Source organism: Schistocerca nitens, chromosome 6, assembly GCF_023898315.1.
Source record: "Schistocerca nitens isolate TAMUIC-IGC-003100 chromosome 6, iqSchNite1.1, whole genome shotgun sequence".
NCBI classification, from domain to species: domain Eukaryota; kingdom Metazoa; phylum Arthropoda; class Insecta; order Orthoptera; family Acrididae; genus Schistocerca; species Schistocerca nitens.
Genome location: NC_064619.1, coordinates 209,280,521 through 209,308,364, shown reverse-complemented (window position 1 = coordinate 209,308,364; position 27,844 = coordinate 209,280,521). Strand labels below are relative to the sequence as shown.

At 37.0% G+C, this 27,844-nt stretch overlaps 1 protein-coding gene across 1 annotated transcript in view; it reads left to right on the top strand.

Annotated features, from left to right (window-relative positions):
• The window catches only part of LOC126262526 (uncharacterized), a 123,398-nt gene that overhangs the window by 80,007 nt on the left and 15,547 nt on the right, over positions 1–27,844 (top strand). The window contains exons 6-8 of the mRNA XM_049959199.1: positions 3,098–3,255; positions 24,292–24,369; positions 27,603–27,710. Coding sequence (XP_049815156.1) covers positions 3,098–3,255; positions 24,292–24,369; positions 27,603–27,710 — 344 coding nt within the window. The remainder of the gene's footprint in view (positions 1–3,097; positions 3,256–24,291; positions 24,370–27,602; positions 27,711–27,844) is intronic.

Genomic DNA, 27,844 nt, shown 5'->3' with positions numbered 1-27,844 from the left:
TGACACAAAACTATTTATTATCAGGAGATAAATCTCAAATCTGATCAAACATTTTAAATTCTTAAGTAAACAAATAGCTTTCTTAGATACATCACATTAATAATCTATAGAAGAAAACCAATGCTTCAGTTTTTTTGTAAGAATTATCACCATTCTCTCTGATGTTGAAATGTGAATCATCAATGACTTTGCTTACTTTCACTTTATTATCTACTGTGGACTATGTTTTGGCACAGCTCTGTGCCCTTACATAAAAATATTCTCACCTCAAGACATTTTCTGGTGTCAGTTTATAAACTTCATGCAGACCATTGTTCAACTGTCTTGGAATTCTAACTTTGCTATTTCTGACACATACAAGTTCATGGGCCTGTGGTTAATAATTTAGACATATTCGAAAATAACTACAGAAATCAGTCATTGAATATTCAACACAAAAACAATGTGCACTTTCATAACACTTCCTTAACTGTAGTAAAACAGGTGTTTATTATTTTGTTTAAGTTGAAAAGCTTCTTTCTAATAACATTCCTTTTCTTTTGTAAGGAGCTGTCAATAGTCATTCGAAGCATTTTGGTGTAATGCGTTAATCATTTGTGCATATTATCACATGTATTTTGTTTTCTTATTTGTTTTTTAATGTTTTGAAGAATTATGTATTGTTGTATTTCATGACTGAGATATTTTGTCTAACGTACTCCCAAGGAACATGAGACAAATAAATAAGCTGATAATGAAATATAGTGAATGAGAGATGGAATTAAGTTGAATTAAATGTCTCATCAACAATGTACCACTGGAGTCAGGATATAAAATAAACTGAACAAAAACAGGGTAGGGGTGGGTGTGGAGGAATTTATGGTCTTCTTGCTACATGAGTTCTCTTAACATTTGCCTGGAATACATGCATATAATAAAAGTGGATGTGCAAATGTATGATTTACGTCTTCTCCTAAACCACTGGAACCACTGTGGGCATAAGAGCCATCTTTCTCTCAAAACAGTGGGGGTGGGGGCAAGGGTGAAAAAGTGTCATAGCACACGACAAGCTTGTGGCCACTCTATATTCATCCAGTTCTTGAGAATGAGAGGAGTCAGTGACTTGTGACAGTCTTTACACGTAGTATCAAACCTTTTGAGACTGTTTCTCACCGACACCCTCACAAAATTATGAAAAGAGAAAAGCTTATCATTTCCTAAATTCTTGCTGCTCATGCTTCCACATCAAGCATGACCTTTTAATTAACTAGCTATTTACTAACTTCATTTCCAATACCTTTTGCAGACAGTATTCACATATATTGCAAAATGTACCTGCAAAAATATGATTGTGTGACACATATCTCAGGAGATATGACTTCATAAACACTGAGATGTATGAAAAACTGCTGCATCATGTATTACATTTTGATTTATTACTTCTTTACTACTAACTTTATTCACAACACATTTTGAAGACATGCTTCACATTCACCATTGGATGTACCTGCAAAATTATATCATTTTATGACACTCAGTGCAAGAGACATGATATCATAAACATTGAGCTGTGTAGCAATGGAACTGCAGGGCGAAATTCACTAGAGATAGACCATAAATGTGTGTACAAATATGAGTGAAATATGTTAAATATATATGTGACAAGTAAGTACACTGGCAGAGCTATGGGGGAGGGGGGGGGGGGGGGCGGAGCTCCTTCTAAACCTCTGGATCGATTTCAACCAAGCTTGGTATACTTATTACCTGCTGTCGAGAAAGTAATAATGTGGCATAAGAATGAGCAACCTCCTATTGGGGTCAGAGGTGATAATGTGGAGAGAGAAAGGGGAGAAAGAGATGGACAGACAGAGAGAGGGGTAGGGAGATGGACAGACAGGGAGGGGGAAGGAGGAGGTGGGCACAGATAATAGGCAAGTGAGGTGGGATGAGATGGACACAAAATGAACTGAGAATGGAAAGTGGAGGAGATGGACAGAGAAAGAGGAGGAGATGGTCAGAGGAAGGAGGTGGAGGAAATGGAAAGAGAAAGGACATGAGATGGACTGGGGAAGGGGGGAGAAGGGGTGGATAGAGAAAGGAAGGAGGATGAGATGGACAAAGAGAGGGGGAGGACAAACTGACCAGAGAAAGAGGGAAGGAGGAGATGGACTGGGAGGGAGAGGGAGGAGATGGACAGAAGGGGAAGGAACAGATCGACAGATGGGGGAGGAGCAGATGATATGATAGAGAGGGAGGAGCAGACGGACAGAGAGATGGGGCAGCAGATGGACAGGGAGAGGAGCAGGAGGAGATGGACAGAGAGTGGGAGCAGGAATAGACAGATAGATGATGAGTGATGAACAGGGAGAGGGGGGAAGAGTAGACGAACAGAGAGAGGAGGTGGAGAGTATAGACAGAGAATGGTGAGGAGGAGATAAGAGAGAAAGAGATGAACAGAAGGGAAAGGAGCATATGAACAGAGGGGAGAGGCACACATGGAAGCAGAGAGGAAAAGAAGCAGATGGGCGGAGAGAGGGGGAGGAGCAGATGGACAGGGAGTGGGGTGCTAGGAGATGATTTCTTACACATGGGGGTGGACAAGGTGGATAGAGAGGAGGGAAGGAAGAGATGGACAGATAAAAGTAGGAGGAAATGGGCAGGAGAGAAGGAAGGAGGAGGTGGATTAAATAGATATCCAGACACTGCCTGGTATTCAGCTAGTAATTTTATTAAACTATAAGGTATCAAAACCAGAAAAGCAAGTTGAAGAAGTGAAAATGTTTAAAGCATATTCACTCAGTCAACTTTCAGTTTTAAGTGATAGTTCATGGCTAATACAAAGGGATAACATATAAATCTAAGTTACTTTGCTGTGTCAGGAGAATGTAAATTTGTGTAAATATATGTGAATACGTGTGCTCTAAGGAAGAAACCAAATTCATAAGCTCAGCTACCATTTTCTTTTTGTTAACAATAAGCATAACTATCATCCCACTTATCCACTATACTACCATATATACATTAATTTCATTCCTGGACATGATTTCTTACATATCCTTCAACTATTGTTTTCCTGCATCCTTCTACATTTTGATTTATATTTAGTATTGATTTTTAGGCATCACAGCTACAGAGAACCCTCATGACAACCAACAGGATTTCTCTTCCACGAAATTTGTCTCCAAACACGTCATTGCCTGAGTTTTCACCTTATAGAATTGGTACACTTACAACATCCACGCCAGTCAGCAGAATCAACTGTGGTTCTGCAACCAGGTAAATTTCTCCAGCATCTAACCAATCTAAAAAAAGGGCCAGCTTTCACTTGTAGTATATATTTTTATTTATTTTGAATATTTGGAATAAAAATCACAGAACTGCTGCAAATATATTGCTTTTACAGAAATCCATCTCATTTACATAATGTTTCGAATGACACTTAAACATTGCTGTAACCTTTAATTAAAGGATTAGTGAAACTGAATTTTAAGAAGCATCATACAAATATAAGAGAGTACTAACATGAGGATACATCACATGGGCAGGTAACACTTACTTCATTATACATAATACAAATAGCATACCTTATTTCATTAACAGAAAATTTGGAGATGCTAATTATTTGTAAAATTGTTTATGAACTGAATACACACACTTAGGTTGTAGAATAATAATTCAATGTGTGAGGTTCTTCCCAGATTGCAGTATTTTAGGGTAGTGACCATGTATAGCTGGTGACACTCTTGGTATACAACAGAGTTTAAAAAAAATCAATAAAAGTACATACTAAAACAACAATGAAATTATCTTGTGAGTGCTTATAAAAAAAGCAATATTTCAGCATAGAACCTAGAAATATTTTCCTGTTGTCTCTTATTATTCAAATGTGAATTATAAAAGAAAGATTTTCTGCATTTATGCCCAGTCTATATAAGAAATAGGTTCTCCAAAATTATCTTCATATACTGGGACAATATCCAGTAAAAGGGAGGACCAAAATGGAGGAAAATCACAGTAGGGTAGGACAATATGAAAAGCAACAATCAAATACTGAAAATCAACGAGAATAAAAAATGAGAAATTAGGTGTGGCATTCAGGACAGGAGAGATTAGTTAAGACAGGGCAGTCTGAACACTGCAAACAAAGATGAAGGATAAACAAATAGTAATCAATAAAAAGAAAAGATGAAGTAAATGGTATTACTTTTACAGAGGTAAGATCTGACAGACAGCATCAAAAACATTCCATAATGCAGACATAAGCAAAATTATGCTAAAACAGTTCTGCAATTAAGCTGTTTATATTAACACTAAAAATATTTTTTATAAATTAAAATATTTTTAAACTTCTATTATCTACACAGAATTGAAAACAGCCATTTTTTCACTCATCCCATATGCCGAGTCTTGTTACCACACTTTTTCTTTCTATCTCTTATGAACAGAGTGTCACTTCTTCCAAGCATTTGAAAAAAGAGAAACACCAGCAGAAAAATTCTCAGACAGCTCATTGTGCCTGTCAGCATCTCAACGTGTTATCTTTACGATGACTATGTGGGAGTTATTGTGTGAAATGCAACCTGCAATTACAAGCACTTTGTTGGTCAAATTAAGCTGTTTTTCAAGTGCTAGTGATTCTTAATTCTTGGAATATAGTTACATATATCACTGTTCAACTATGCAGAACAATCAATTTTTATATGTATGATTTTTGCTAGTACTTGGCAAATAACAGTGACTAGTGTCAGCAGCTCAGAAAAAAAAGATTTACTCAGAGAGTTCTGATGATTGGAGATATTCACACACTCTTCAACATCAATGATCTCAGTGGAGGATTTGGAAAACTGAGCCAGTAGGAATCTGGAAATTTAGAGAACATAATTTATTGATCAACAGGAAGAAAACTACGTGTACAAAATTTGAAGCAAACAGAACTAATAGCTCAGAGCAATTTCTTCTGAGCATTGGGATGCAGACTTAGAAGAGGTAGACTCTAATAGGTTACTGAGAATTGAGGTGGATGAATTTCTGGGATGGGAAAACCAAATTGATAAGATCTGTTCAAAAATAAGTACAAATATATTCTTAAAGAAAAGAATATGCTACATGGTGAACACAGAAACCTTGCTAAAGTTTAGCAAGGACTTATCTTCCCTCACTAGACCAGTATAGGGAGGAGCAGCAGATGTACACATTCAGAGAATCTTAAAACTTCAAATGAAAGCCATCACATGCGTATCTAAGCTAATGCCATGGCAATGCTACATAAACAAATTCAAATAATTTAAAATATTGACTGTGCCAATCTGTACATACATGAGACAATACTTTGTTCAATGGAAAACTGCACAGAACCTCTAAACAGAGATTTACATGACCACAACACAAGAACTAGAGATAACTGCTATATTTGCAGCAAAAGTTTGAAAATGACAGATAGAGACCCTATAAATGCAGGAAGCTTATTTTATAACAGATTGCCACTTAGCATAAAGGAAGAGAGCACCTTGAAAAGAAATTGAAGGAACATCTCATCTCTGGATGTTGGTATAAGGTAAAGAAGTACTTGCAGGCAAATCCATATGGCAAATGTTAAGTTGGAAATGGAGTAAAACACTTTCTTTTTCTGTGGAAACAAATTTCCTGAAAGAAGGAAGTGGGAAACAAAGTGTGGTGCAGAAAATACAGCAGAGAACATAAAAGACTAACTTTATTGGTGCAGATATAATTTAAATGAGTTTTCTCTATGTGTACATGTCAAAATATTTTCTGCAATATAGCTATCATATATGACCTAAAAAATTAGTTTTTATTTTGTCTAAATATATTAGTATTTTTCAGCAGTATGGCAAAAATTATGTAACTTTGTAGACTTTCCTTAAGTATATAAGACTGTTGCATAAATTAATGTAGACTGTTAGTACATTTTGTCATTGTGTGTTAATATTGATTATCTATGAAACATTATTACAAAAAAAATTGTTTTTGTGTAAATGACAAATTTCAGAGAAATTTGTCTTATTTCTGTATAAAACTGCTAACATGACATGTCTAATATCATTGTAAAATATGATCTATGGACAGAATAGAACAGAATAGAATAGAATAGAAACTTTATTATCACATAACTTGTCATATACAATCAGGTGATTGTGACATAGGTGACTCGTCATTTGAAGCTACTTCTAATTGTAAGTTTACAGAATAACTACAGGTATTTTGTAATTTTAAGTACCACAAAATCATTTAAAATAACCATGTTGAAAGTAAAGTGAAATTAAGAATAAGTATTTACTAAAAGTACTTTTTTAGCATGACAGAATAAAATGTAACATCAGGCACAGTTATTTGTGACAGTCAAGTCATAAATTCTACTACACTGTAATAATGTTTACTTGCTAGGTATTTTTTTAAGTTATGTCCAAATTCTTCTGGTTCATATTTTTTAAATTTTTCACAGACTTTATTTCCCAGCATCATACCCATATAGTAAGGTGTCTTCTCCAGCAGTTTTAGCCTGTGAGTTGGTAACTTATACTGTATTTGTTTCTTGTTTCAGAATTGTGCTTAAACAGGTTATCCTCAAAAAGTTGTGGGTTTTATTTAGAAAACTTAATTGTCTCATAGATATATAGCACAGAAACATTCATAAGATCAAGGGCCTTGAACAGATGTCTGCACGATTGTCTTTTTTCTGCACCTGCCATGGCTCTGATGATTTTTTTCTGTAGCTTAAAGACTCTCTGTAAGTTTGTTTTCTCTGATCCCCAAAAAATTATACCATATCTAATCACAATTACAAAATATGCATGATATACAACTTTTTTGACTGGTGTTTCTGTTATACTGCTTATAACATTCATTGCAAATATCAGACTATTTAGACAGTGACACATGGGCATCTACATGGTCTGTCCATGATAAATTTTTGTTCAGCATTACACCTAGAAATTTGGTACAGTTTGTGGTGGTGAGGTGGTTGTCCTCATATGATATTTCTAGTATATCCTGGAGAGCTTGTTTTGTGGTAAAGTGAATGATTTGTGTCTTCGTTAGATTTAATTTCAGACCATTATTTCTCACCTAGGCTTCAATTTCAGCCAGAGATTGCCGAAGATGACTAATTAAATTTTAACTTTGCTTGCAACAGACTATTAAAAAGTAAACTAAATTAATCTAAGTTAAACTGGACTTCAGGTGTTGGATTTGCCGTTCACAATAAAATAATGCTGGCTGTGAATAAATGGTCTCCACTAAATGACCACATCTGGTGGATGATTTTAAATGCTAAACCATACAGGACCTGCTCGGCCAACTGTCATGCTCCTTCAGAGGATGGTGATGAAAAAACAAACAATATTTTCTACCTTGAGCTTCAGAATATAGTAGATGGATTACCATGACAGTCAATCCTGTTGGTAATAGAAGACTTTGGTACCCAAGTGAGAACAGTTGATCCTGACAGTATCCATGAAACAAGTAACAAAAATGGCATCAGGTTGAGTAACTTTGCCAAAACAATGAGAAGGGCCATTAGAAGCATGTACTTCCCTGAAAAATAGTTCAGGAGGTTACCTTGATATACCCAGATGGGAGTACAATGAACGAACTTAACTATGTTCTAGCTGATGAAGGACATCATGGAAGTGTTGAAAATGTAGAAACCTTCCTTGGGGCATATATGAATTTGTCTTTCTTGATGGGGAGCACTATGTAGATAAAATCACACAACACCTCACAATTTCAGAGGATCCTAACAATGTCAAGGGCACAGGGTTGGTATTGTGAAATGCAATGTCAGCGAGTGCACATGAAGAGTTCGTTTGCAATCCAAAAATGCAGAAGTAAACCTTGGTTCAAAGAGGAATGTCAGGAATCTGTAGAGACCAGAGCAGTGAACAAACCAAAATAGTTGATTGTAGGAGAGGCATAATACAAATCAGCTCATAAGGAAGAAGGAACAAGAACACCATGAAAGTCTGTTGATAGCAGTTGAAGGAACTAGTCATCATGTTCCTTTTTCTAGGCCTGAAGATTTTCCAGAGGTGTCTACTGACAATATACTGTTGGTTCTAGAGAATGAGACTGGTAAAGTGGTATGACCATCAGAGCAGGTCAACTTTTCTCCAAACCATTTTGAGAAATTACTGAATCATCACATTCCAACAAATGTGACAACTCAGATGTGGGCCGAGTTTGATACAGTAAAATTCCCTGAACCATTAGAGGAAGAAATCTACAATATTATGAAATGGATAGACTACTACTCAACATAAAGATGACATGTTGAGTTGCATACAGGTACAACAAAAATACTGTTGTTCACTTGGATTTCAACCAAAGCCTTCTTCGAAAAAGAAAAAAACACACACACAAGCAAGCACTCCTCACACATACATGACTGCTCCCCCCAGTTGCAGTGGCATTTTCAGTCAGTTTTCCAACACATCCTGAAAAAATGGCTTCTCTTGCAAACTGAAAAGTGCAGTTTTTTTCTCTTCAAAGTTGCATTTTTTGGGACGTGCACTTAGCAAACCCTCATCCCTGCAGATGACCACATCAAAGCCATCATTAACCTGCTGGCACCCAATGACTTGAAGGAGCAAACTTTACCAGGAGGGCATTAAGTTTTTCTGGTTTGTGGATTGTCAACAGGCTTTTCAGTCCCTCAAGCAGTGCTTGTGCTCTGCTCTCCATCTGGCTTGTTTTACACCAGGTAAACCTTTAACCTTGGGCTTCCATGTGTCCCAGTATGTCATTGGTGCAGTCGTGACACAACAGAGTCCAGGTGGCTCTGAAGACCCCATAGCTTACGCGTCGAAGAGCCTATCTACTAGGCAGCATAATTATTGACTGGTGGAAAAGGAGTTGCTAGTAATTATGCTTGAAGTTAAAAAGTTTCACGTTTTCCTGTCAGGAGCAAGATTCCTCCTCATCATTGACCACAAGCTACTGGTTTCCTTATTTGGCCCTTTTTCCAAGCTGCCAGATACTACTGCCCACTGATTGCAGAGGTGGGCCCTCTTACTCAGTAGTAATGATATTCAATACCACTCCACCACCTAGCATATCAATGCTGATTAACTCTCGCAGCTACTAGTTGCGCCTGGTCTGGTGTTCGATTGGTAGGAGGCTCTAGTGTTTACATTAGATGATACCTTGCAGCAAAATGTTCAATTTTCTCTTGACAGCTCTTGAGGTTATGACTAGCATGACCACTGATCCGCTTTCCTGGACAATTGTTTTGGCTGTCCAGAGTGTGTCTCTTTTGGTGCAGATCCGGCATAGCATATGTTTTTTCTCCTATGAGATTGACTCAATGTTGCCTAGGGGGTCTTCATGCTTGCCATGGAAACACAATGCTGCTCAGTTATCATCCCCCAGCATTGCATCCCTATGTACTCCAGTTCCTGCGTGCATCACATTGAGATATGACTCCCATGAAGATGTTTGTGTGACATCACATCTACTGGCTGGTGATTGATCATGACATCGAACACCTGGTGTGGGCTTGCTGGGCCTGTGCACAGAGCCAGGCTGCATCAACACACCAGTTTTCTTCTTAACTGGTCCAGGAGCACCTCAGGACAGAGTGCATGTTGATTTCACAGGTTCAATTTTGAGCAGCATGTCATTGTTGGTTTTAAATGCAGTATCCAATTTCCCGTGCATAGCCAGGCTGTCCTCCACATCATCGACTGCCTCTGTACATATGTCATCAGTTATTTTTGCCATCGAGGCACCCCCAGGAACCTTGTATTTGATAACGGTAGGCAATTTGTGTGATGAGAGTTTGAAGACTTTTGTGTTTGCAGTGATAACCAGCATCTGAAAACTGTCCCATTTCACCCAGCTTCTAACTTGGACATGGAGTGCTTCTTACCTACATTCAAAAGACCCAAATAAGAAGTGTATGTCTGCCTCTTCCCATAATGATGCATTGTTGAGAGTTTGGCAGAATGTTTACATGGGAGCCAGCCACAGCATCTCCTGGGTTTGTTGCATCATGAGTTGCATGCTACGAGCCACTGAGGCCTGTCACATTTTCCTTTCAGGGATACAGTTTAGGCCTGGTCCTTTGGCAAGCAACAGGAGTGACTACAGGGTGTTGTGATCCATCACAAAGGTCAGCAGTTGTTTGTGATGGATGTCAGTAGAAAGCACCTAATCCACAATGAAAATCAGTTACTCCTGAACCCTATTAGCGCATCACCACCATAGTCTTGCATTGAGCTGGGATACAACTGGTCGTGATGTTGTTCTGGGGGCAGGCTCCCACTTGCAGTGTTTTGCCTCCCTGTTTCTGCCAATCTAGCACCCACCACAGTCCTCCCAGTGCCTGAAGCTTTGGGCCCCAGTGAGATTCATGTCTGTGCCTGTCAATGTGGAGCCCATGGATTTTGACCCATTCTCCTCTCTCTCCGCCTCATACCGAACCTCACTGGTGGAGGTGGCCTCATTTCAACTGCTGCTTATGGACCCCATGTTGCCTTAGACCCTGTCCTTCCAGCAGAGCCAGCGACACCAACCTTACTTCATTGGAGCAAGTACTTTGCCAAGTTGTTGTGGATATGGTTCCATTGGTGGTCAGTCCACTGCCGGGTTCTCTGGTGGCCTTTACGGTCCTGCACCACAGGTTACACCTCAAGGCTGGTCATTTTTGGCCCTGTGGCCATTTCAGGAGGGAGGGACTTAGTATCCCTTCCAGTAGACATAATGATGTAGATAAGTTGCCATGGGTAGCAAAGCGGAGTAGTGTGGAAACCTGCATGGTGGGCACATGCGATGTGTAGTATGGGCAGAACTGCTGACAACAGTGTTTATCCACATGCAGCAGTAAGCTGAGCAGGCCAGTGCTAATGCTGAGTTCAAACACCATGGAACTCACTTTGCAGTTCACGCTGAGTGTTGCTGAGTGATCAGTTGCCCACTGTGTGTTTAGTTTTTCCCCCTGCACATCTCTAAGTGGCTTCAGATACTCTGCTTCCCCATAGATTGACTCACACAGCAAATATTTTTCCCTCCCCAGAGTTCTGTTCCTCAGTTATTGTCAAGTCATCATTTGCCAACAAAGTACCCACCCTGACAGAAGTGTATAGCAGTGTTATCATGCCTGTGCTGATACTGAAATTCAAATCATGTCTGATATGATAGAAGAATAAGATTGAGCTGTACGTAACACTAGTACAGCCAGTACTTTGGTATGGTTATGAAACATGGGCAATATCAGCAGTGACTGAAGAAATAGTCTGCATCTTCGAAAGGAAGTTCCTTTAAAAGATCTATGGAAGGAAGGGGAAGGTAAACGAGAATGAAGAATGAAAGGAAGCCACACAATGACTGACTATTAGGGCAGAAGAGGTTACAGTGATTTGACCACATCTTTCAAGCTGATGGATTCCTCCCTCAGTCGTCCCTTCTCAACATGCTGTGAAAGGCCCAAGGAATCATCCTTAAACAAGTGGAGCTGATAGTGGTGATAGATGAAGCTTGAGGCCGGCAACAATAGACTACCATTTGCAGTAGATATGTTCTCTGTTGCAACTGGCTGACATTCCTTCTTTATTGTGCTTTTTGTAATGTATTCTTTAATAATATTTTTCATAGTGCACAGTTTTTTAATTTCCTTCTGTAGAGTTTTTTCTTTTGTTTTCCTGATGTTGCATTGATGCAATAAATGGTGATGATGATGCTGAAGGTGTTTGTTTCCAATACAGGGTGATTATAATTAAAGTTCCAATTTCAAAACACTGTAAAAAAATTGCTGTTCAGAATGACATCACATTTGAATGGAATATTGTCAAAGAAGGGGGGAAGATTGTGAAAACAAAAAACAAAACAAAAAAAATTCCCACTAGATGGTGCTGTAAGCATCATAATAAAACCAGCAGTACTATGCAATGTGCATGAGAGCACATGCGTGCCATTCAATGGTTGCTGCACTGTTAGATAGGTAAGCCCTTCCACCACAGCAGGATTGTACCACATCAGATGGGAAAAAATCAGTTTTTAATTGTCCTGAGGCAGAAAACTTTATAAAAAGCAACCCTAACATCAACTACAAATTTTCCTGAGGCCTGCATAAAAAGCAACAATGGAATAAGTTTCTAGTTGTCATGAGAATGGTACAAGACATGGTCAATATGCCATCTCCGTTTTCTGCCACAAATTGAAATTGAGAAGCAGCATGCTCCACGACAGATCAGAGTGTTTCATGGATCATATTCAGAATTTGTTGTGCAGTTATTTCCTTCAGTTCAGCTACATTTGTAATTGGAGCAGTGAACACAGAATCTTTCAGGTAATCTCGTAGCCAGAAGTCACAAAGATTAAGATCATGTGATCCAGACAGCAAGGCTGTAAGGAAATGATGGCTGATAAGTCTAGAATTTCTAAAATGCCTCTACAGCCACTGCTTCACTGGCTGTGCACTACAAGGAGGAGCATCATCTTGCATAAAAATCATTCTACCCACACATTCGCACTGTTGAAGGACTGGAATGATGCTCATGTGCAGAAGACTCTCATAACATTTAACAGTGACAGTACAGATAACAGGACCTGCAGGAGCCATTTCCTCTTTAAAAAAAAATGCAGAATGGAGCAATACTAAATTATGTGATGGCAGATTTTCTGTTGCCCATATTCTGCACTTCTCTGTATTTAAATGTGCTTGGAGATGGAAATGAGCTTTGTTTTGTCCACAGAATATTCCATGGACATTCATTGTCCGCTTCCATATAAGCAAGAAATTCTAGAGCAGACATTTGCCTTACTGGTAGGTCAGCATGAAGCTAATTTTGTATGGATAGCAATGCAGGATGTTTCATAGAATGCTCACAGGTAGGTCTAAAGATTAGGCAATTCTATGTGCACTTCATGTTTGTACACCACCACTCGATCCCTCCTGCAATGCCCCATTTTCTACTGACATCAGATCAGTTGTTCTCCTTCCTCTGCCACACTGCACTATGAAAGCATCTGTCTTTTTGAATTTCGTAATTAATTTCTCCAACCCCTTGGCAGACATTCGACCAATGCCTTTTTTCATACCTTGAGTGCCCAGAACTTCTGCAGAGCTGCTGTCCCACAGTCACTGTTCTTGTGAAAGAACTTTACCGGCAACATATGATCAACAGTGAGACAGTCAAGCCAAGTATCTCAGTTGGAAACTGAGGATCAGCCATGTACCCTGCATCTTCTGTTTAGCATATTCTGCCACTTATTACTCCATTTAGTGGTAACATTTTCGTTAATTTTCTTTGTTTCCATAATGTTTCCCCCTTCTTCAATAATATTCCATTTAAATTTGATGTCATTTTGAACAGTAGTTCATTTTTAAAGCATTTTGAAATTGGAACTTCAACTGTGTAGTATGTATGTAATGTACCTACAGTGGTGGAACTGTTAATACATTTGGTTCTCTGTATAATACATTGAAGGGTTGCCATGATGGCAAATCAGCAATGAAACTAATCACTTTCTTTTGTAGTTTAACAAATTGTTGTATCTCTTACATGCTGTGATTTCTTATATTAGAATAATAATGTAGTTGATGTGCCACAGTATTATGTCTACAATGGTTCAAAATTTTCTTAAAGAACCACTCATTTTTATGTAATTTTGAGTAATTATTATTTTATAACTTCATTGCTTTAGGATTCTTCATACTTAGTAAGTTTTTGTAATGAAATACTATGAAATACGCAGTAAAAGTCTTAGAAAAACCCAGAAATAAACTACGTACCATGGAATGTGATTGGGGAGTTGGGGGCTGGATTTTACTGACTTCTAGTCAGTTGAGCTGAATATACTTTTTTATTTAAATGTTTAACAGAAAATATGTCAACCTGTGTCTTCGGGACTTCTGCTTCTTAGCCTGTGGGGACAATGATGGGCAACTGCAGAAAGGCTGCAAATGGGTGGAATGCAACCAGATATGACAAACACTTTCCTCTGAAACAGGGAACTGTATAAATAATATACCCATTTTTAACTGACACACACCTTTAGGCAACACTGCTGATCTGACAAGTGGAAATATTTTAAGTGGTACCGTAAAAGAGATGTAGTCCGTGAATTTCAACATTTTAAAGAATTAATTAAAATTTTTCAAAATCCTTTAAAACAAACAAATTTACATAAAACATTAAAAATAACTGCCTTCAACAATGTAATTCAAATTTCTGATGGATGGCATCTTTAAACACATAATAAAGTATTTGCAACCTCCCAAAAATTTGCGAATCAGCACACGCTGCCACACACAGACACACACCCAACACAAGACAGCACAGACAGATAATCAATACATTTAACCACTGGTCAAACCATCAGTAATAAAGTTCGCCCAAACAATGTAAAGTCTGTGGTGGAATAATGACAATATTATTCAAAAAATGATAGATTGCTACTCACCATATAGCGGAGATACTGAGTCACAGACAGGCACAACAAAATGACTTCTAAATTTGTAAGCTTTCAGCCAGAAGGCCTTCTGAAACAGACAACATACACACACACACACTCACGCAAATGTAGCTCACACACATGACCACTGTCTCTGGCTGCTGAGGACAGATTCTCATCAATCAGCTCTAAAAACTATTAACAGTTTAGAAGCTTCATCTAAACGTGTCAGATAATATTTATTTATTTTTATTTATTTTATTTATTTATTTAGCATCCATGTCATCGTACAAATGATATTGGACTTGTCATACATAGAAATTAACAATATAGAATATACAAAATGTAATTGTCTACAATTGGATTTGTCATACACAGAAATTAAAATATAGAATGTACAAAATGAAATTGTCTATAATAAATGACAGCAAACTTACAATTTCTTTCCACATAAATGGTTTATAGCCATTTGTTTGTCAGTAACAATATATAACTAGTACTATAGATGGTAAAGTATAATAAAAGCTGAAACAAACGAAGATAGAAAATTTTGGAGGTTAGTTTGTAAAGTCATTTTCTTGGTCTTCAAGATATTCATTTATTGAGTAGCAACATTTATCAATTAAAAATTTTCTAAGTTCCAATTTAAAATTTGTATTGTCCTTTAAATCTTTAATGTACTGAAACAGTGCATTATAGAGTTTAATGCCCATGTGCTTACATGCTTCTGAGTTTGTGTTCTTCTTACTTGCTCTATGTGGAGATGATTCTTGTTCCTTGTGTTATAGTTGTGACAGTCTGAAATGTGTGGAGATTACTTAGATTAGCTTTGGTTAAGAGGACACATTTAAGTATATAGACTGATGGCAGAGTAAGTATTCCAAACTTTTTGAAAAGAGGTCTGCAGTGAGCTTGTGTCGGACTGTAGGTAATTATTCTAACACCACATTTTTGTAAAATAAAAATGTCTTTCGAATTAGATTTTGAGCTGGCCCAGAACACTATTCCAAATGAAGCAACAGAATGAAAGTATCCGAAGTATGCCATTCTGTTGCCTTCTAGAGTGCAGACATTTGCAATAACTCTCAGTGCAAAGCAGGCTGAGTTAAGTCTGTGTGTAAGAAATTTTACATGGTGTTTCCAATTCATAGCTTCATCTATATGCATTCCTAACACTTTTGCAAAATGCACTCTCTCTATTAGTCTGTCATCCAGTTCTAGATTAATGTCTTCATCCTGAATCATTTCATCAAACTGTACGTAATTTGTTTTCTTTGCACTGAGTGTAAGTTTATTTGCACTGAACCAAGTCTCAATACATTTTAGGATTTTGTCAGTAGTTGACTGTAATGAGTTTTTAAAGTCGCTCACTATCAGACTTGTGTCATCTGCATATAGTACAATTTCGGCTGTATAATATTGTAACTGTAAATCATTGACATATATGAGAAATAGTGGCTCTAAGATGCTGCCATGGGGTACTCCTAAAGGAACTTCTTTTGCTTCTGAAACTAACCTTATTTTTTTATTTGACTTTACAGTGGTGAGCTCTACAATCTGAGATCTGTTTTTGAGTTATGACTCAAACCACATTTTAACTCTTCCTCTAATACCTACTGCTTCCAGCTTATCAAGGAGGATTTCATGGCAGACCGTATCGAAAGCTTTAGATAGATCTAAATTGATTCCTACTACACTTTTGTTTTCCTCCAAAATTTTAATTATGTCTTGGGTGTAGTCTATGACTGCAGTTCCTGTGCTTCGTTCTGCATGAAAACCATGTTGATTACTATTCAAAAGTTATGCTTAGTTCAAGTTCAGAGTTGTAAAATCACTGGCCCCTGTGAAACAAGCAAAACATGAGTGGAAATGTGGCAGAAGGAATAAATGCAAAATGAGCTTTCTGTTGAGTTTGTGGTAATTAACTTCGCCTTGTGGCTTATCTACAGTAAATATCAAAGCTGAGTACAGTGATGATGATGGGAAAATTACCCCTTGCTCAATAATCTTTTCAATCATTTGCTTTAATTGATTCATATGTGGCAGGGATAACCCATAAGATTGTTTCCTAACTGGTATGGAATGTTTCACTTTAGTTTTATACTTAATAAGGTGTTTGAGGCCAAGTTTCTCCATCAACACATCAGGGAATTTATTGCAAAAGCTCTGAATCTTTCTTTGATCTTCAACAGATAAATGTTGCAATTTTTCCTCTACCTCTGACTTTCTGCTCCCTGGTCCACAAAACTGAAACTGCTTACCATGACTAACTTTAAGTTCAAAATAACCATCACAACAGTTATGAAGTAATCCTACATGAGCAATAATGTGAGATCTGAGGATAACCTGTGTGGTAAGACTCTCAATTAACCTGAACTAACCCTTGACAATATGGCAATCACTGTAGACAAAACAACAATGCCTGAGTCATTAGCAGCAGTGTATTGACCCCCATCCGTTTGCATAAGAGGAAACTTGCAATGCTGCTGATGCAAATTTAACCATATTGCATCGACAGCTGGAATGGCACTACCCAAATCCAGAAGTGCACATACTGGCTCATTATTCATCTGACAACAAACAATGGGCTACTTATCCTTGGCCCATATGCAATTCCAACTATTCGGTGAATATTCACCACCCGACCTAACCCAATATTCTTCAATTGTCAAATATTATTAGTGGCTCCAGACTGAGTGCAAAATTGGTGAATGTGACTTGCTTTACTGCACTGAAAACACTTGTCATTAGCTCTTTCTGACACCTCCTGTTGCCTTCACATCTCTTTCCTGGGAGTTATTTGTCAACTAACCTCTGTCTTTGGTCATCATGTGTTACATCTCGAATATGTCAAATTAATTTGTCTAGTTGTTGATACGTAACTGGTATTGGACATAAAAACTACCATTTGCCTATCAGTAGGTTTCAAACCTTCCACAGTATGACTGACCACTTGTTGTTGTTCACTATAAACTAGACTGAGGGTTCTAACACTCTGTCTAATACTATGGACATAATCTCCTGTAGTTTCATTCAGGCCTTTCTCTTTTCCATGATGGAAACATCCTAGCTCTGGCAAGGCTCACCAAGGAACCATATCCACAACAACTTGGCAAAGTACTTGCTCCAATGAATCACCCATGGCTATTTTTAATACACTGGAGCAAACCTAACTTCAACCTTCATGGCAATTAATGCTAGCAAATCCTTATCATTGACCACAGGAACCTCACCTTTATCCTGTAGATCCACCAATGTGCATAGAAACTTAACAATAATCATAATCAAATTATCACAAGAGGGATCAGTGCTTTTAAAGAAAGAAACTATGCAGAGTATTTGTAATTTTAACATAGTATTAGCCTTTTGCAGTCACTTGCAGCTGTGTATCAGTATTCAGCTTCTGTCCTACCTCATGCATTCTACCAATACCTTCTTCCACACATGCATTTAATCCATCAATTAAATCACTCAAACATTATTCCAACTGTGCTTGGTGAAGCACCTGCCCCCCCCCCCCCCCCCCCTTGACTATATCCTGCAATATGTTTCAATAGTGCATGATTCTAGCTTTTAACCTTCACTGTTGAACTATTGACATGGGTACTCCAGCAAATAACTCCATAATTGCCTGTATTTCCACAATGACCACTTGGACAGACACTAGCACCTTATTCACCTTTTGAAGAACCTTTCAGGATTCATGATCAGTGCTTTCATCAGCTGTCTTAATGTTTGTTGTTGTTCAGCTATGGTACCACCATAACTGCCTCTCCTGATGCATAACTCATAATACAGTTCCTCTTGCCTGCCCATGATAGCCACATGCTGATTTCAGGTGAGTGGGCATGCCGCCTCAATTACACCACAATTTCATCTTCACATAATTATCAATTTTAACCAAACCACAGGGTAAAAGCTGAACAAAACAACTTTTCATTGCATTAATTATTTATTTGAGATGAAAAAGCTGCCACATTATAAAAATAATTTACTTTCTGAGAATTGATACACATGATTTTATGCCTTTCTTCCTCAGTAGAATGAGAGGAGCTGCCTTTTGCATAATCCCAGGAGTAAACTCGCAAACAAAATTTGCCATCCAGACAAAACATGTAACTTAGTTATATCAGAAGGTGCTGGAAAATTCATTATCAGTTTTATCCTCTCTGTATCTATTGACAAACCTTCTGAAGAGACTACATGGCCAAAAAATTGCATCAATGGACTCTATTCAGCAGTGCTAGAGGGACTCCCTTCCTCAGCAGAGTCTGTCCACAACTCTGGGGACATGGGCATTAGGATGTGCCACAGCTGTCAGCAGTGCTGCACATGATTAGCAGTGGTAGGTCAAATTCCTACAGACATTGAGCACTTGTCTCAACTACATATTTTCTTTTATTCTAGTGAAGCTTCTGCAGTACAAATTAAACAGTCTCCTACTGTTATGTTTGCAGGCCTTGCTTGCTTATACCATACTGTGCTTCATTTAAAGTGCTTTTCTTTTTTATAACATATACTAATATATGTCTCATAACAGTTTCATTTATTTTTGATATGACACTGATAGTCGCAAGCACGAGGACAATGCTTAATTATCTGAGTAGATATACAGTCCACTTTTAAAGTGTTTTTGCAGTTCAGACTATGTACTGGTTTTGCTACCCAGATAACAGAGCACATTAAAATGCATGCTTCTGGGATGTGAGGAGATTGAATCCACCTCATGGATTAACAATGGAGACCGAAACGCCATTCTGCCAGGAAATGGTTTTTAGGGGGCTTTCCATATCCATCTAAGTAAATACTGTGCTAATTCCCAAATCTGCCCCCACATACATAATGCACAAACATTTTCAAAAACTATGTTACATTTGACTGCGGGATTACACTAGCTGTAGACAGAAGGGGTAAAAGGTGTACACCTGTTCCTTCCCTAGTAGCGGTGGGAGGTGGAAGGGTGGGGGGGGGGGGGGGGGGGGGGAATGGAGGAGTGAAGGGGCAGAACAGATGTAGTTGGTTCTCCATGAAATTGGGGACAGATCGTGCCAGTCGTGAGCCAGTATTGACAGGACAAAGGTTACTGGAAAGGGAGGAAGGATCATTTTTGCTATCTGTAATATATGTATTTGGAACAACAAGAGCCATTTTGTCACATGGGGGATGCTATGTTATCTTTTAGCTTTTGAATTACAGTTATTTATGAATTTGTTTGCTACCTCCACATAGCACTGTTTACAAGTATTAGTACTCCTTTTAAGTCTCTACATTGTTTCCTTCTTTTTTCTGTATTATGTTTCTATTATCTGTACTGTTTCGACCTTTTCTATTTTTACTTATGTGAGACTGTATTCTCTTAGAATCATATTTTGAAACAACAAATTTCATTCTTGTAGAAGTAATATATATTTTCTGTTATCAGTATAGTGTTTGTTTGCATCATTTCTTTGGAAGCATCACAGCCTAGCCTTTGATTTGTTTGTTGTATTTGCCTTCTCAGTGCGATTCAGAGCTCCATTACTGTGTACAGTTGGGCATGTTATATTTTGTAATACATAAAGTTGAACAGAAATATTCCCATTTTGCTTCTGTATTTTCAGCTATGTACATAGGTCCCCTATCCTCACACCCTAGTAACACTTCTGTATTGCCTAAGTGAGGGGGTTTTATTCTCTTGCCTCTATAAAGCACTTCCATTAGGCTATGTTCTTTTACAGTATTCCAGACATTTGTCCAGAGAGACTCACACTAGATTTATCCATTTGTCGACTGTAAGGAATATTAGTTATTCAATGATATAACAGTGTGTTTGATTTTTTTATTATAAATTGATGGACTCTTACTTCTAACTTCAAGCTATAAATGTTGAAAAACAATCACAAAAAATCTTTTAACACAACTGTCTTTCATTGTAATTTTTAATATTTATGTCTCAAACCAAAAATTACCACTTAAATTAATCTTCTGCTAACTTTAATTAAAAACATATTTTGCTCTAAGTCATTAAAATTCAGTATGCTTGTGAGACTGCATCTGTGTAGCCAGTCTACAACCAAAAATATACATTTTTATGACATTCTAGGCTGTAAAGGGGAATGTGTCTTGCATGGCAATCTTTTGTTTGTTGTTAAGCCTGACAAGAAGGCCTACTGCAGTTAGGAGAGGGTCAGTAATAAGACAGAGGTCAACATTGAGTTTCAGAAGAAAATAATGTGAATTTTATATGAGAACAGAGAGCAAAATTCCAATTAATGTATTGGAAGCAATTGATTGACTAATGGACACCAAAAAACACTAGACTCACACTAATCCAGCCCTCAGTAGTTCAGCCTCTCAGTAATCCGGCACACACCCAAAAACATTTGCACAATGAATTATCATGTGCAACAATGCTTTATATACTGTATTTTAAATTATAGCTTTCTTTACAGTTCGGAACCATGTCTTCTAAAAGGAAACACGTTATGCTAGACCTCAAGCAGAAACTCGAAATTTTAGATAAGTTAAATTGAGGTTCTTCGCAGAAAGCCATTGCTGCTGATTTAAAAGTTGTACGAGCGACTATTTATGATATCAAAAAGAAAGAAGATGTTATTTGACAGTACCCAACACAAATAGATAATGAGTTGGGAAAACAGAAGGTTATGTGAAAGAGTGAAAATGAAGAACTGGACATAGCTGTTTATAGATGGTTCATACAACAACACAGTAAAGGAATTCCAGTCAGTGGCCCTATTATAAAGGGAAAAGCAGTGCATTTAACAAACAATTTTGTGGTAGTAACTTGTTTGCAGTGAGGAAACGTTGGCTATCAAACTGGAAAAAACGACATGGCATTCGGCAGGTGATAGTCACTGGGGAAATCCGCTAACAACAAAGATTCTGATGATCCTGTAAGCAAGATACGAAAGATAATAGAGGAAGAAGATCTAACTACTGATGCTTTGCATAATGCTGATGAAACAGGGCTCTTTTACAAGATGCTTCCTTCAAACACATTAGCTGCCAAGAATGAGGAGGAAGCTCATGGTTACAAGCAACAGAAACAGTGTGTAACATAATTGGCATGTTGTAATGCAAATGGGAGTCATAAACTACCGCTTATGTTGATGGTAAAATCCCAACATCCACATTGTTTTCAACACACTGACATAAATACTCCACCAGTGCAATATTGCACTCAGAAGAAAGCGTGGATGGACAGACAAATATTCTCTTGGTGATTCCATGAAACATTTGTACCAGCAGTGAGACAAGAGCTAAAAAAGGAAAAGCTTCCAGTCATCCTTCAGATGTTTCTCTAAAGTCCAATGGTATACAAGCACCCAATGTGACAGCCCTAATTCAGCCCATGGACTAGGGAATTTGGGAATCATTATCGACATTCACTTCTCGTCTCCAACGAAAGTGAAAACAACTCTATTGAGACTATGCTGAAGGCGTGGAAAGCAATTAACATACGTGATGTAATTTTCCAAGCAGCTGAAGCATGGGATAAAGTGGAGGAGCAGTGGGTAGAATTTCAACTTTATGAAATTGCATAGGTATTGCCTCTTCCATACACAGCTTTGTCTTTTCTAATGGATACCTGGATCCTATTTTCTCCACAACATTTAAAAAATAAGTATTAAAAATATTTTCAACCTCTGGCATTTTGTTAATAAACTTTTCATTCAGTTTGATGGTAATACAGTCTTCTTGTGCTCTTGGTTGACCTGTTTCCCTTTCAACAATATTCCAAATTGTTTTAATTTTATTTTCAGAGTTGCTAATCTCAGACATAATACACATACTTCTGGACTTTTAATAACTTTCCTTAATATAGTAGCTTTTATAATATTTGACTCTTTCTGGGTTGTTACTCTTTCCTGCTTTAGATTCATCTCTCTTTCCCAGTTACAAGACATTTTTATCACTTTAGTAACCCATGGATTTTTAGGTGGTTTCTTACAATTGTATTTCACTGTTTTCTTAGGGAAAATACTCACAAATGTAGCATGAAATAAGTTATATTTTAAATTAGTGTCAGGTTCCTGGAACACTTCATCCGAGTCTAACTGCTGGAAGCTTTTCCTAAAATTTGCAACAATTAAATTGTTAATTGAATGCACCATTTTGGAGGGCTGTTTTGCATTACTGTACAGAGCTACATCATCTACTGTAACTACCTGTACATAATGATAAGAAAGACCATTCTTAACAGGATAAATGTTTATTTGATCAAATACATCTTGGTCTGTGAAAATATTATCTATCAGAGCGTTTCTTTCCTGTACTACCCAAGTAGGAAAATCAGCAACTCACGTCATTCTTCCTACCTTCCAGAAATTCTACATTGAAATCCCTACAAATAATAATTGGCTTCCCTCTGTCTGATAGATAGCACAACAAGAAAATCCAAGTTTTTCAGAAATAGTTGAAAATTTCCCAGTGGGGACCTATACACAGTTACAAAAACTATAAAATTACCATTATTTAGTTGAAGTTCACAGGCACTTGCTTCTATGTGTTGCTATACACATTTTTTTTATTTCTAAATTTTTCACACTGTGATAGCTTTTAACCTATATGGCTACTCCTCCTTTCTCCATATCATCTCTACTTACATGTGCTGCAATCTTATGTCCACTTACATTTATTTTTCCATATCTGTGACTGTATGATGTTCAGACTGGCATAGTACATCTATTCCAGTCTTTGTTTCTAAATCTTCCAAACAAACAAGAAGGTCATCTACTTTGTTTTTAATCCCCTGATATTCTGACGCAATGTACTAACAGTATTTATTATTTTTCACTGTACTGTTATGAGAATATTGTGATATTTTAACATCTCTAGCCTGAGCTTCACATTATGCTTGATTCCTTTCAATGTTGTATCACTAGTGAAATGTGTGTGTGTGTGTGTGTGTGGTTGTGGGACAGCAGTGTCAAAGGTTGTCAAGCACAAAATATGAGGGATCAACGCCCCAAGGGAAGGAACAGATTCATTATACCACCCCCTGAGGCCTTTCCATGTTGATACTGAGTAGTGGTGTGTCTGAAATGTTTTCATTGACCACCTACAAGAAAACTATCTGATTTCAATGCTGGGCATCATGTTTCTGACCTAGATCACAAACAAAGTGATGAAATGTGAGTAAGACTAGGTGTGATGGCCTCCCTATCAGGTGACACATCCATAGTGGCATTGGGCAGAATTGTGCTGAAATTTGGTGCCCCTGTGGCATCATTAAGCCACCTTACACCTTACTTGATGGTTTGACTCTAGGCCTTTTTCTAACATGTGTTGAGGCCTCCCTGTTCGAAGCATCACTGAGCTCGAGGATGATGCCACGCTTTTGCTCAGTTACAGAGGCAGGTTGTAGACACCTTTGAGTCAGATTTCAAATTTCTGCAACGTAACTGGATACAATTACAGAGTTTTGAAAAAGTGACCCTTTAATTGTGTTGGACAGTGTAGTAAGGAAGTGGCAATCCCGTGGGAATGGCTACAGAAGGGAGTTCAACTTCACCACCGCCTTATGATTTTTACTGAGGATTAAATTATTTTATTTTTGGTGGAATGTGTGTTATGTTCACTAAATATGAAAAGTTCAAATTATGTTGTGACTGGGACTTCGATATGGACTTCACAGAAAAAAATAAATTTAGAAATTATTAGTATGTAATTAGAGCTAAGCTATTTGTTTAAGAGACAAATTTACATACTGAATTCTGGCTTATACATCTAACAGTCATTCAAAAATGTCTTGAAATAAAATACTTCTTATTTTATAGTAGAATTGTAATTTTTCTTCCTTATAACCAATGATATTTTTTAGTTTTTTTTATAAAAATAACAATTTTTTTACTTTAAATTCTTTTATATTGTAATTCGTGTAAACCAATGTAATCTTTGCAGGAACTCAGGTCATGGACATGGAGTTTTTAAATCCCCTGTGTCACCTGTTTCTCCTTCAGATTTTTCTACACAATACAGGTAATAGATGATATATTAAATGTACCTTTTCTGGGTGTATTCAGTTTAATATTGGGCATACGTGCTGATGATGCCTCTGTTTTTTCAGTTAGACCCCTTCTCTGGGACTACATGAGAACTGCAGTGTATTCTAGCACTGTAGACCCAGAGAAGGAATCAGATTACAGGACATGCCACACATTTTCCATTGAACATGACTAACCTTCCATGCAGATATTGGCTCTTCAGTTGTTCAAGTTGATGGTGCTCATTTTGAACAGTCTTTTGTAACATTTATCAGAGCAATAAATAACTGAAACACACTGTTTTATTGTCAATCACACCCATTGGTCTTTGGGATACTCCAAGCTCACTTAGCATGCAATTTTGATGTATGGTTGCTGAATGAGATACATATCTTGTTGTCTCCATTATCATGTACTTCAGTTTGGGCATTCAATTTTTGAAGCTTGTATTTCAATCATAGATTAAAAACCTAGACTTGGATCTTTTAAAGACAATGTATTAAAGTTTTTTTAAGTTATTGTTGCATTAGTAAAGTTCTTCTAAGTAATTGATATTAATGGAAGTATCATTTTTTGGAATAAACAAATTACATGCATCAAGGTTTTTGATCTTTTGGATTGACTTTGGCACTTCAGTTGTTTCAGAATAATTTTGAAAGAATGTTTTGAAAAGTAAGTTGAGCACTGCTTTGATTTAAAGTTTTGTGGGATTGGTTCATAGAAGGTCTCTGCACAAAACCTATTACATCACTGCAAATAACATGTGGTTCTGACTTCCAATAAAATTATTAATGCCGTGGATAATTTTTAAAAAAGAAATTGAGTATGAAAACTTGATCACATGAAGAAAACTGATAAAGAAAATATAAGTAAAAAGATCTATTTGGAAAGGAATGGATAATTTGAATCAATGTCATGTTGTAGCCAAATGGGTTGTTTATGTTAAGAGTCCACTTTTGCAATGGGGAAACTTGGGTAACGATGAACAAAGGGCCTTCCTTCTGGAGCTGTTGATTGGGTATAGATCTAGTGCTTGCTGTTAGAAAATATATCTATACTATTAATTAACAATACATTCTCACTTCACTCCTGTATACGTCTTCCAGGAGCTGATACTTTTAGGAATCTACAGTTTTATATCACAGTAGAAATGGCAGATTTGCTACTTTGAGAAACCTCTGGTTGCCTTTTTGTATTAAATACCTGTTATTTATCTCCTATTACTGAAGTCCTTGATGGAGTAGTACATAAAACAAGGAAAAGACAACCACTCACCTGTAGTGGCTTGATGCATGGAGCACAGAAACAATTAACAGAAAACAACATTCATGTTAGCTTTCAAAGCTTGCTCTTTCTGTAACCGTTCACACACATAACCACACAGAGGCCCAAATGCACACTGCTAAGGTCATGAAAAGACTGATTTTAGTGAATGTGAATGTTTTTTGGGTGTCTGTATGTTTGTGTGTGTGAATTTGTGTACTGTTGATAAAAACAGAGCTATTGCTAGTGTGAATGCTGTTTTCTATTATGTGTTTCTGTGTGCCATACATCAATCCACTATAGGTGAGTGGTTGCCTTTCCATTATTTTACTGTAACATAACATTTTCATAACCACATTGATATTTATGAGTATCAAATTCCTAAATCAAATTATATTCACAATATTGTGTATTTTACACTTCTGTCACATCTTTGTTAGACTGCTTATCAAAGATTAATTTGCAGTAACTGAGGAGATTGTTCCTATCATTTCTTTGATAATAGACTCTAAAAAGCCTTAGAAATAGCTGCCTCATTAATTTAACACCATGCTGTTACTGTAATTATAAAATTAAATTCTTCCAGAATCCATGGCATAAAATAAGGTCATTTCCATGTACCTTAAGACTCTGTTTGGTACAACATTAATTACTTCTCTGGGAGAGGTGTCAGATAGTTATTATGAACAGTGTTTTTCTCTCTTATGCTGGTACATATTAATCATTTTATTCTGATGCCAAGTATTTCTTCAGTAAACTTTCCTCAGCGAGTTACAGATTACATACTGATGTTTTCCATGTTTAATCAAAGCTGGAGAACTGGTTAGTTAAGAGAATTTTCGTCATCGCACAAATAATAAGATTCCTACAGTAGTTACAAGCAATTACATTTTATTACTATTGTTTGTTATCTTCCTGTACCTTCCTTTTTTCATATGACGAGATTAGTTGTTTTGAAATACAGAATTTCAGTTGCCATTACTAATTTGAGCTCCATTGTCCATTAATTAGATCTACAAAGAATGAGGTTTTTCCTCCTGTTTTCTCTGATGTCATTATTTTTAACATATAGTTTTATAGTTTATTTAATGAAGAGCTGCAATCTCCTCTACACTTCTTAGACGTCTTGAAAACTTATAAATTTATTTTACAATGGTAGAGGTGGTATATATGAAGGAAACAATACCTTCATATATCTTTTAGACTCATAGATTCTTTTCAGGTATTTATTTCTCACTACTCTTCAATTTTCATCTTTTTTGTAGCAGCGCATTTTCTTACCCCTGCTCCAGTATTAATAATGAGTCATTTCCTGTACATTGTTGAAATGTTAATGAGACCAGTAGTACAAGCTTGTAGCAAGTTGTATCAACTCAAAAACATGCTTCACTACTCACTTGCAAGAAAATGGGGTTTATATTTATCGGATGTACCAAATTATTACTTATAAATTTTGAAGAGTCATAGAGAATGTCTTGAAGAATAAATTCATGATATAAATCCATGTCCAGAAACATCATCCAATAACACTACAGAGCATAGAAGATATAGGTTGCAACACCTGCCACTATGTCAATCCTTCTTCATCAAACATGCATTTCAATGTTAGTAGATCAGAATCATAATTTGTCACAATGGGGTTGAAACTTAGATGGCATCAAACATGTTCATGCCTGTCATAACAACACTGTAGGGACTGCTAACTGAAATGATAGTGGAGACATCAATGTATAAAATCACATTTATTGGAGAAGAAGTTACCTAGAGTTAGGTGTTAGACACCATAACTTTGGCATACTATTGTATTGTTACATGATGTTTCTGGACAAGGGTTCCTAACATTGACTTCTTCCCCACTACCTCCTCTACAGCCTCTAAACATCTGTTGATGTTGTTTTGATGCACCCTATACCTAAAAACAGTTTCCCATCACATTCCTCATTTCCACTTGTGCTTGGGTTTCAGAAAACCAGGACATTATTCGTCTCAGTCAACGACTCCTGGAACACCAAAAACTCCATCCACTCCAGGATATTCCCCACATCTGCCCGAGCCTGCTAATCTTATGAACAGGTATTAATCTAGATTTTTTCCCTGAATCGCTGGAGACTTAGTATTTGTTATTTATTGCTTAATATTTTCAGTCAGTGGATATAACGTTTTACTTGTAAAGCTATGAACTACTGAAGTAATACTGATTAAACTTT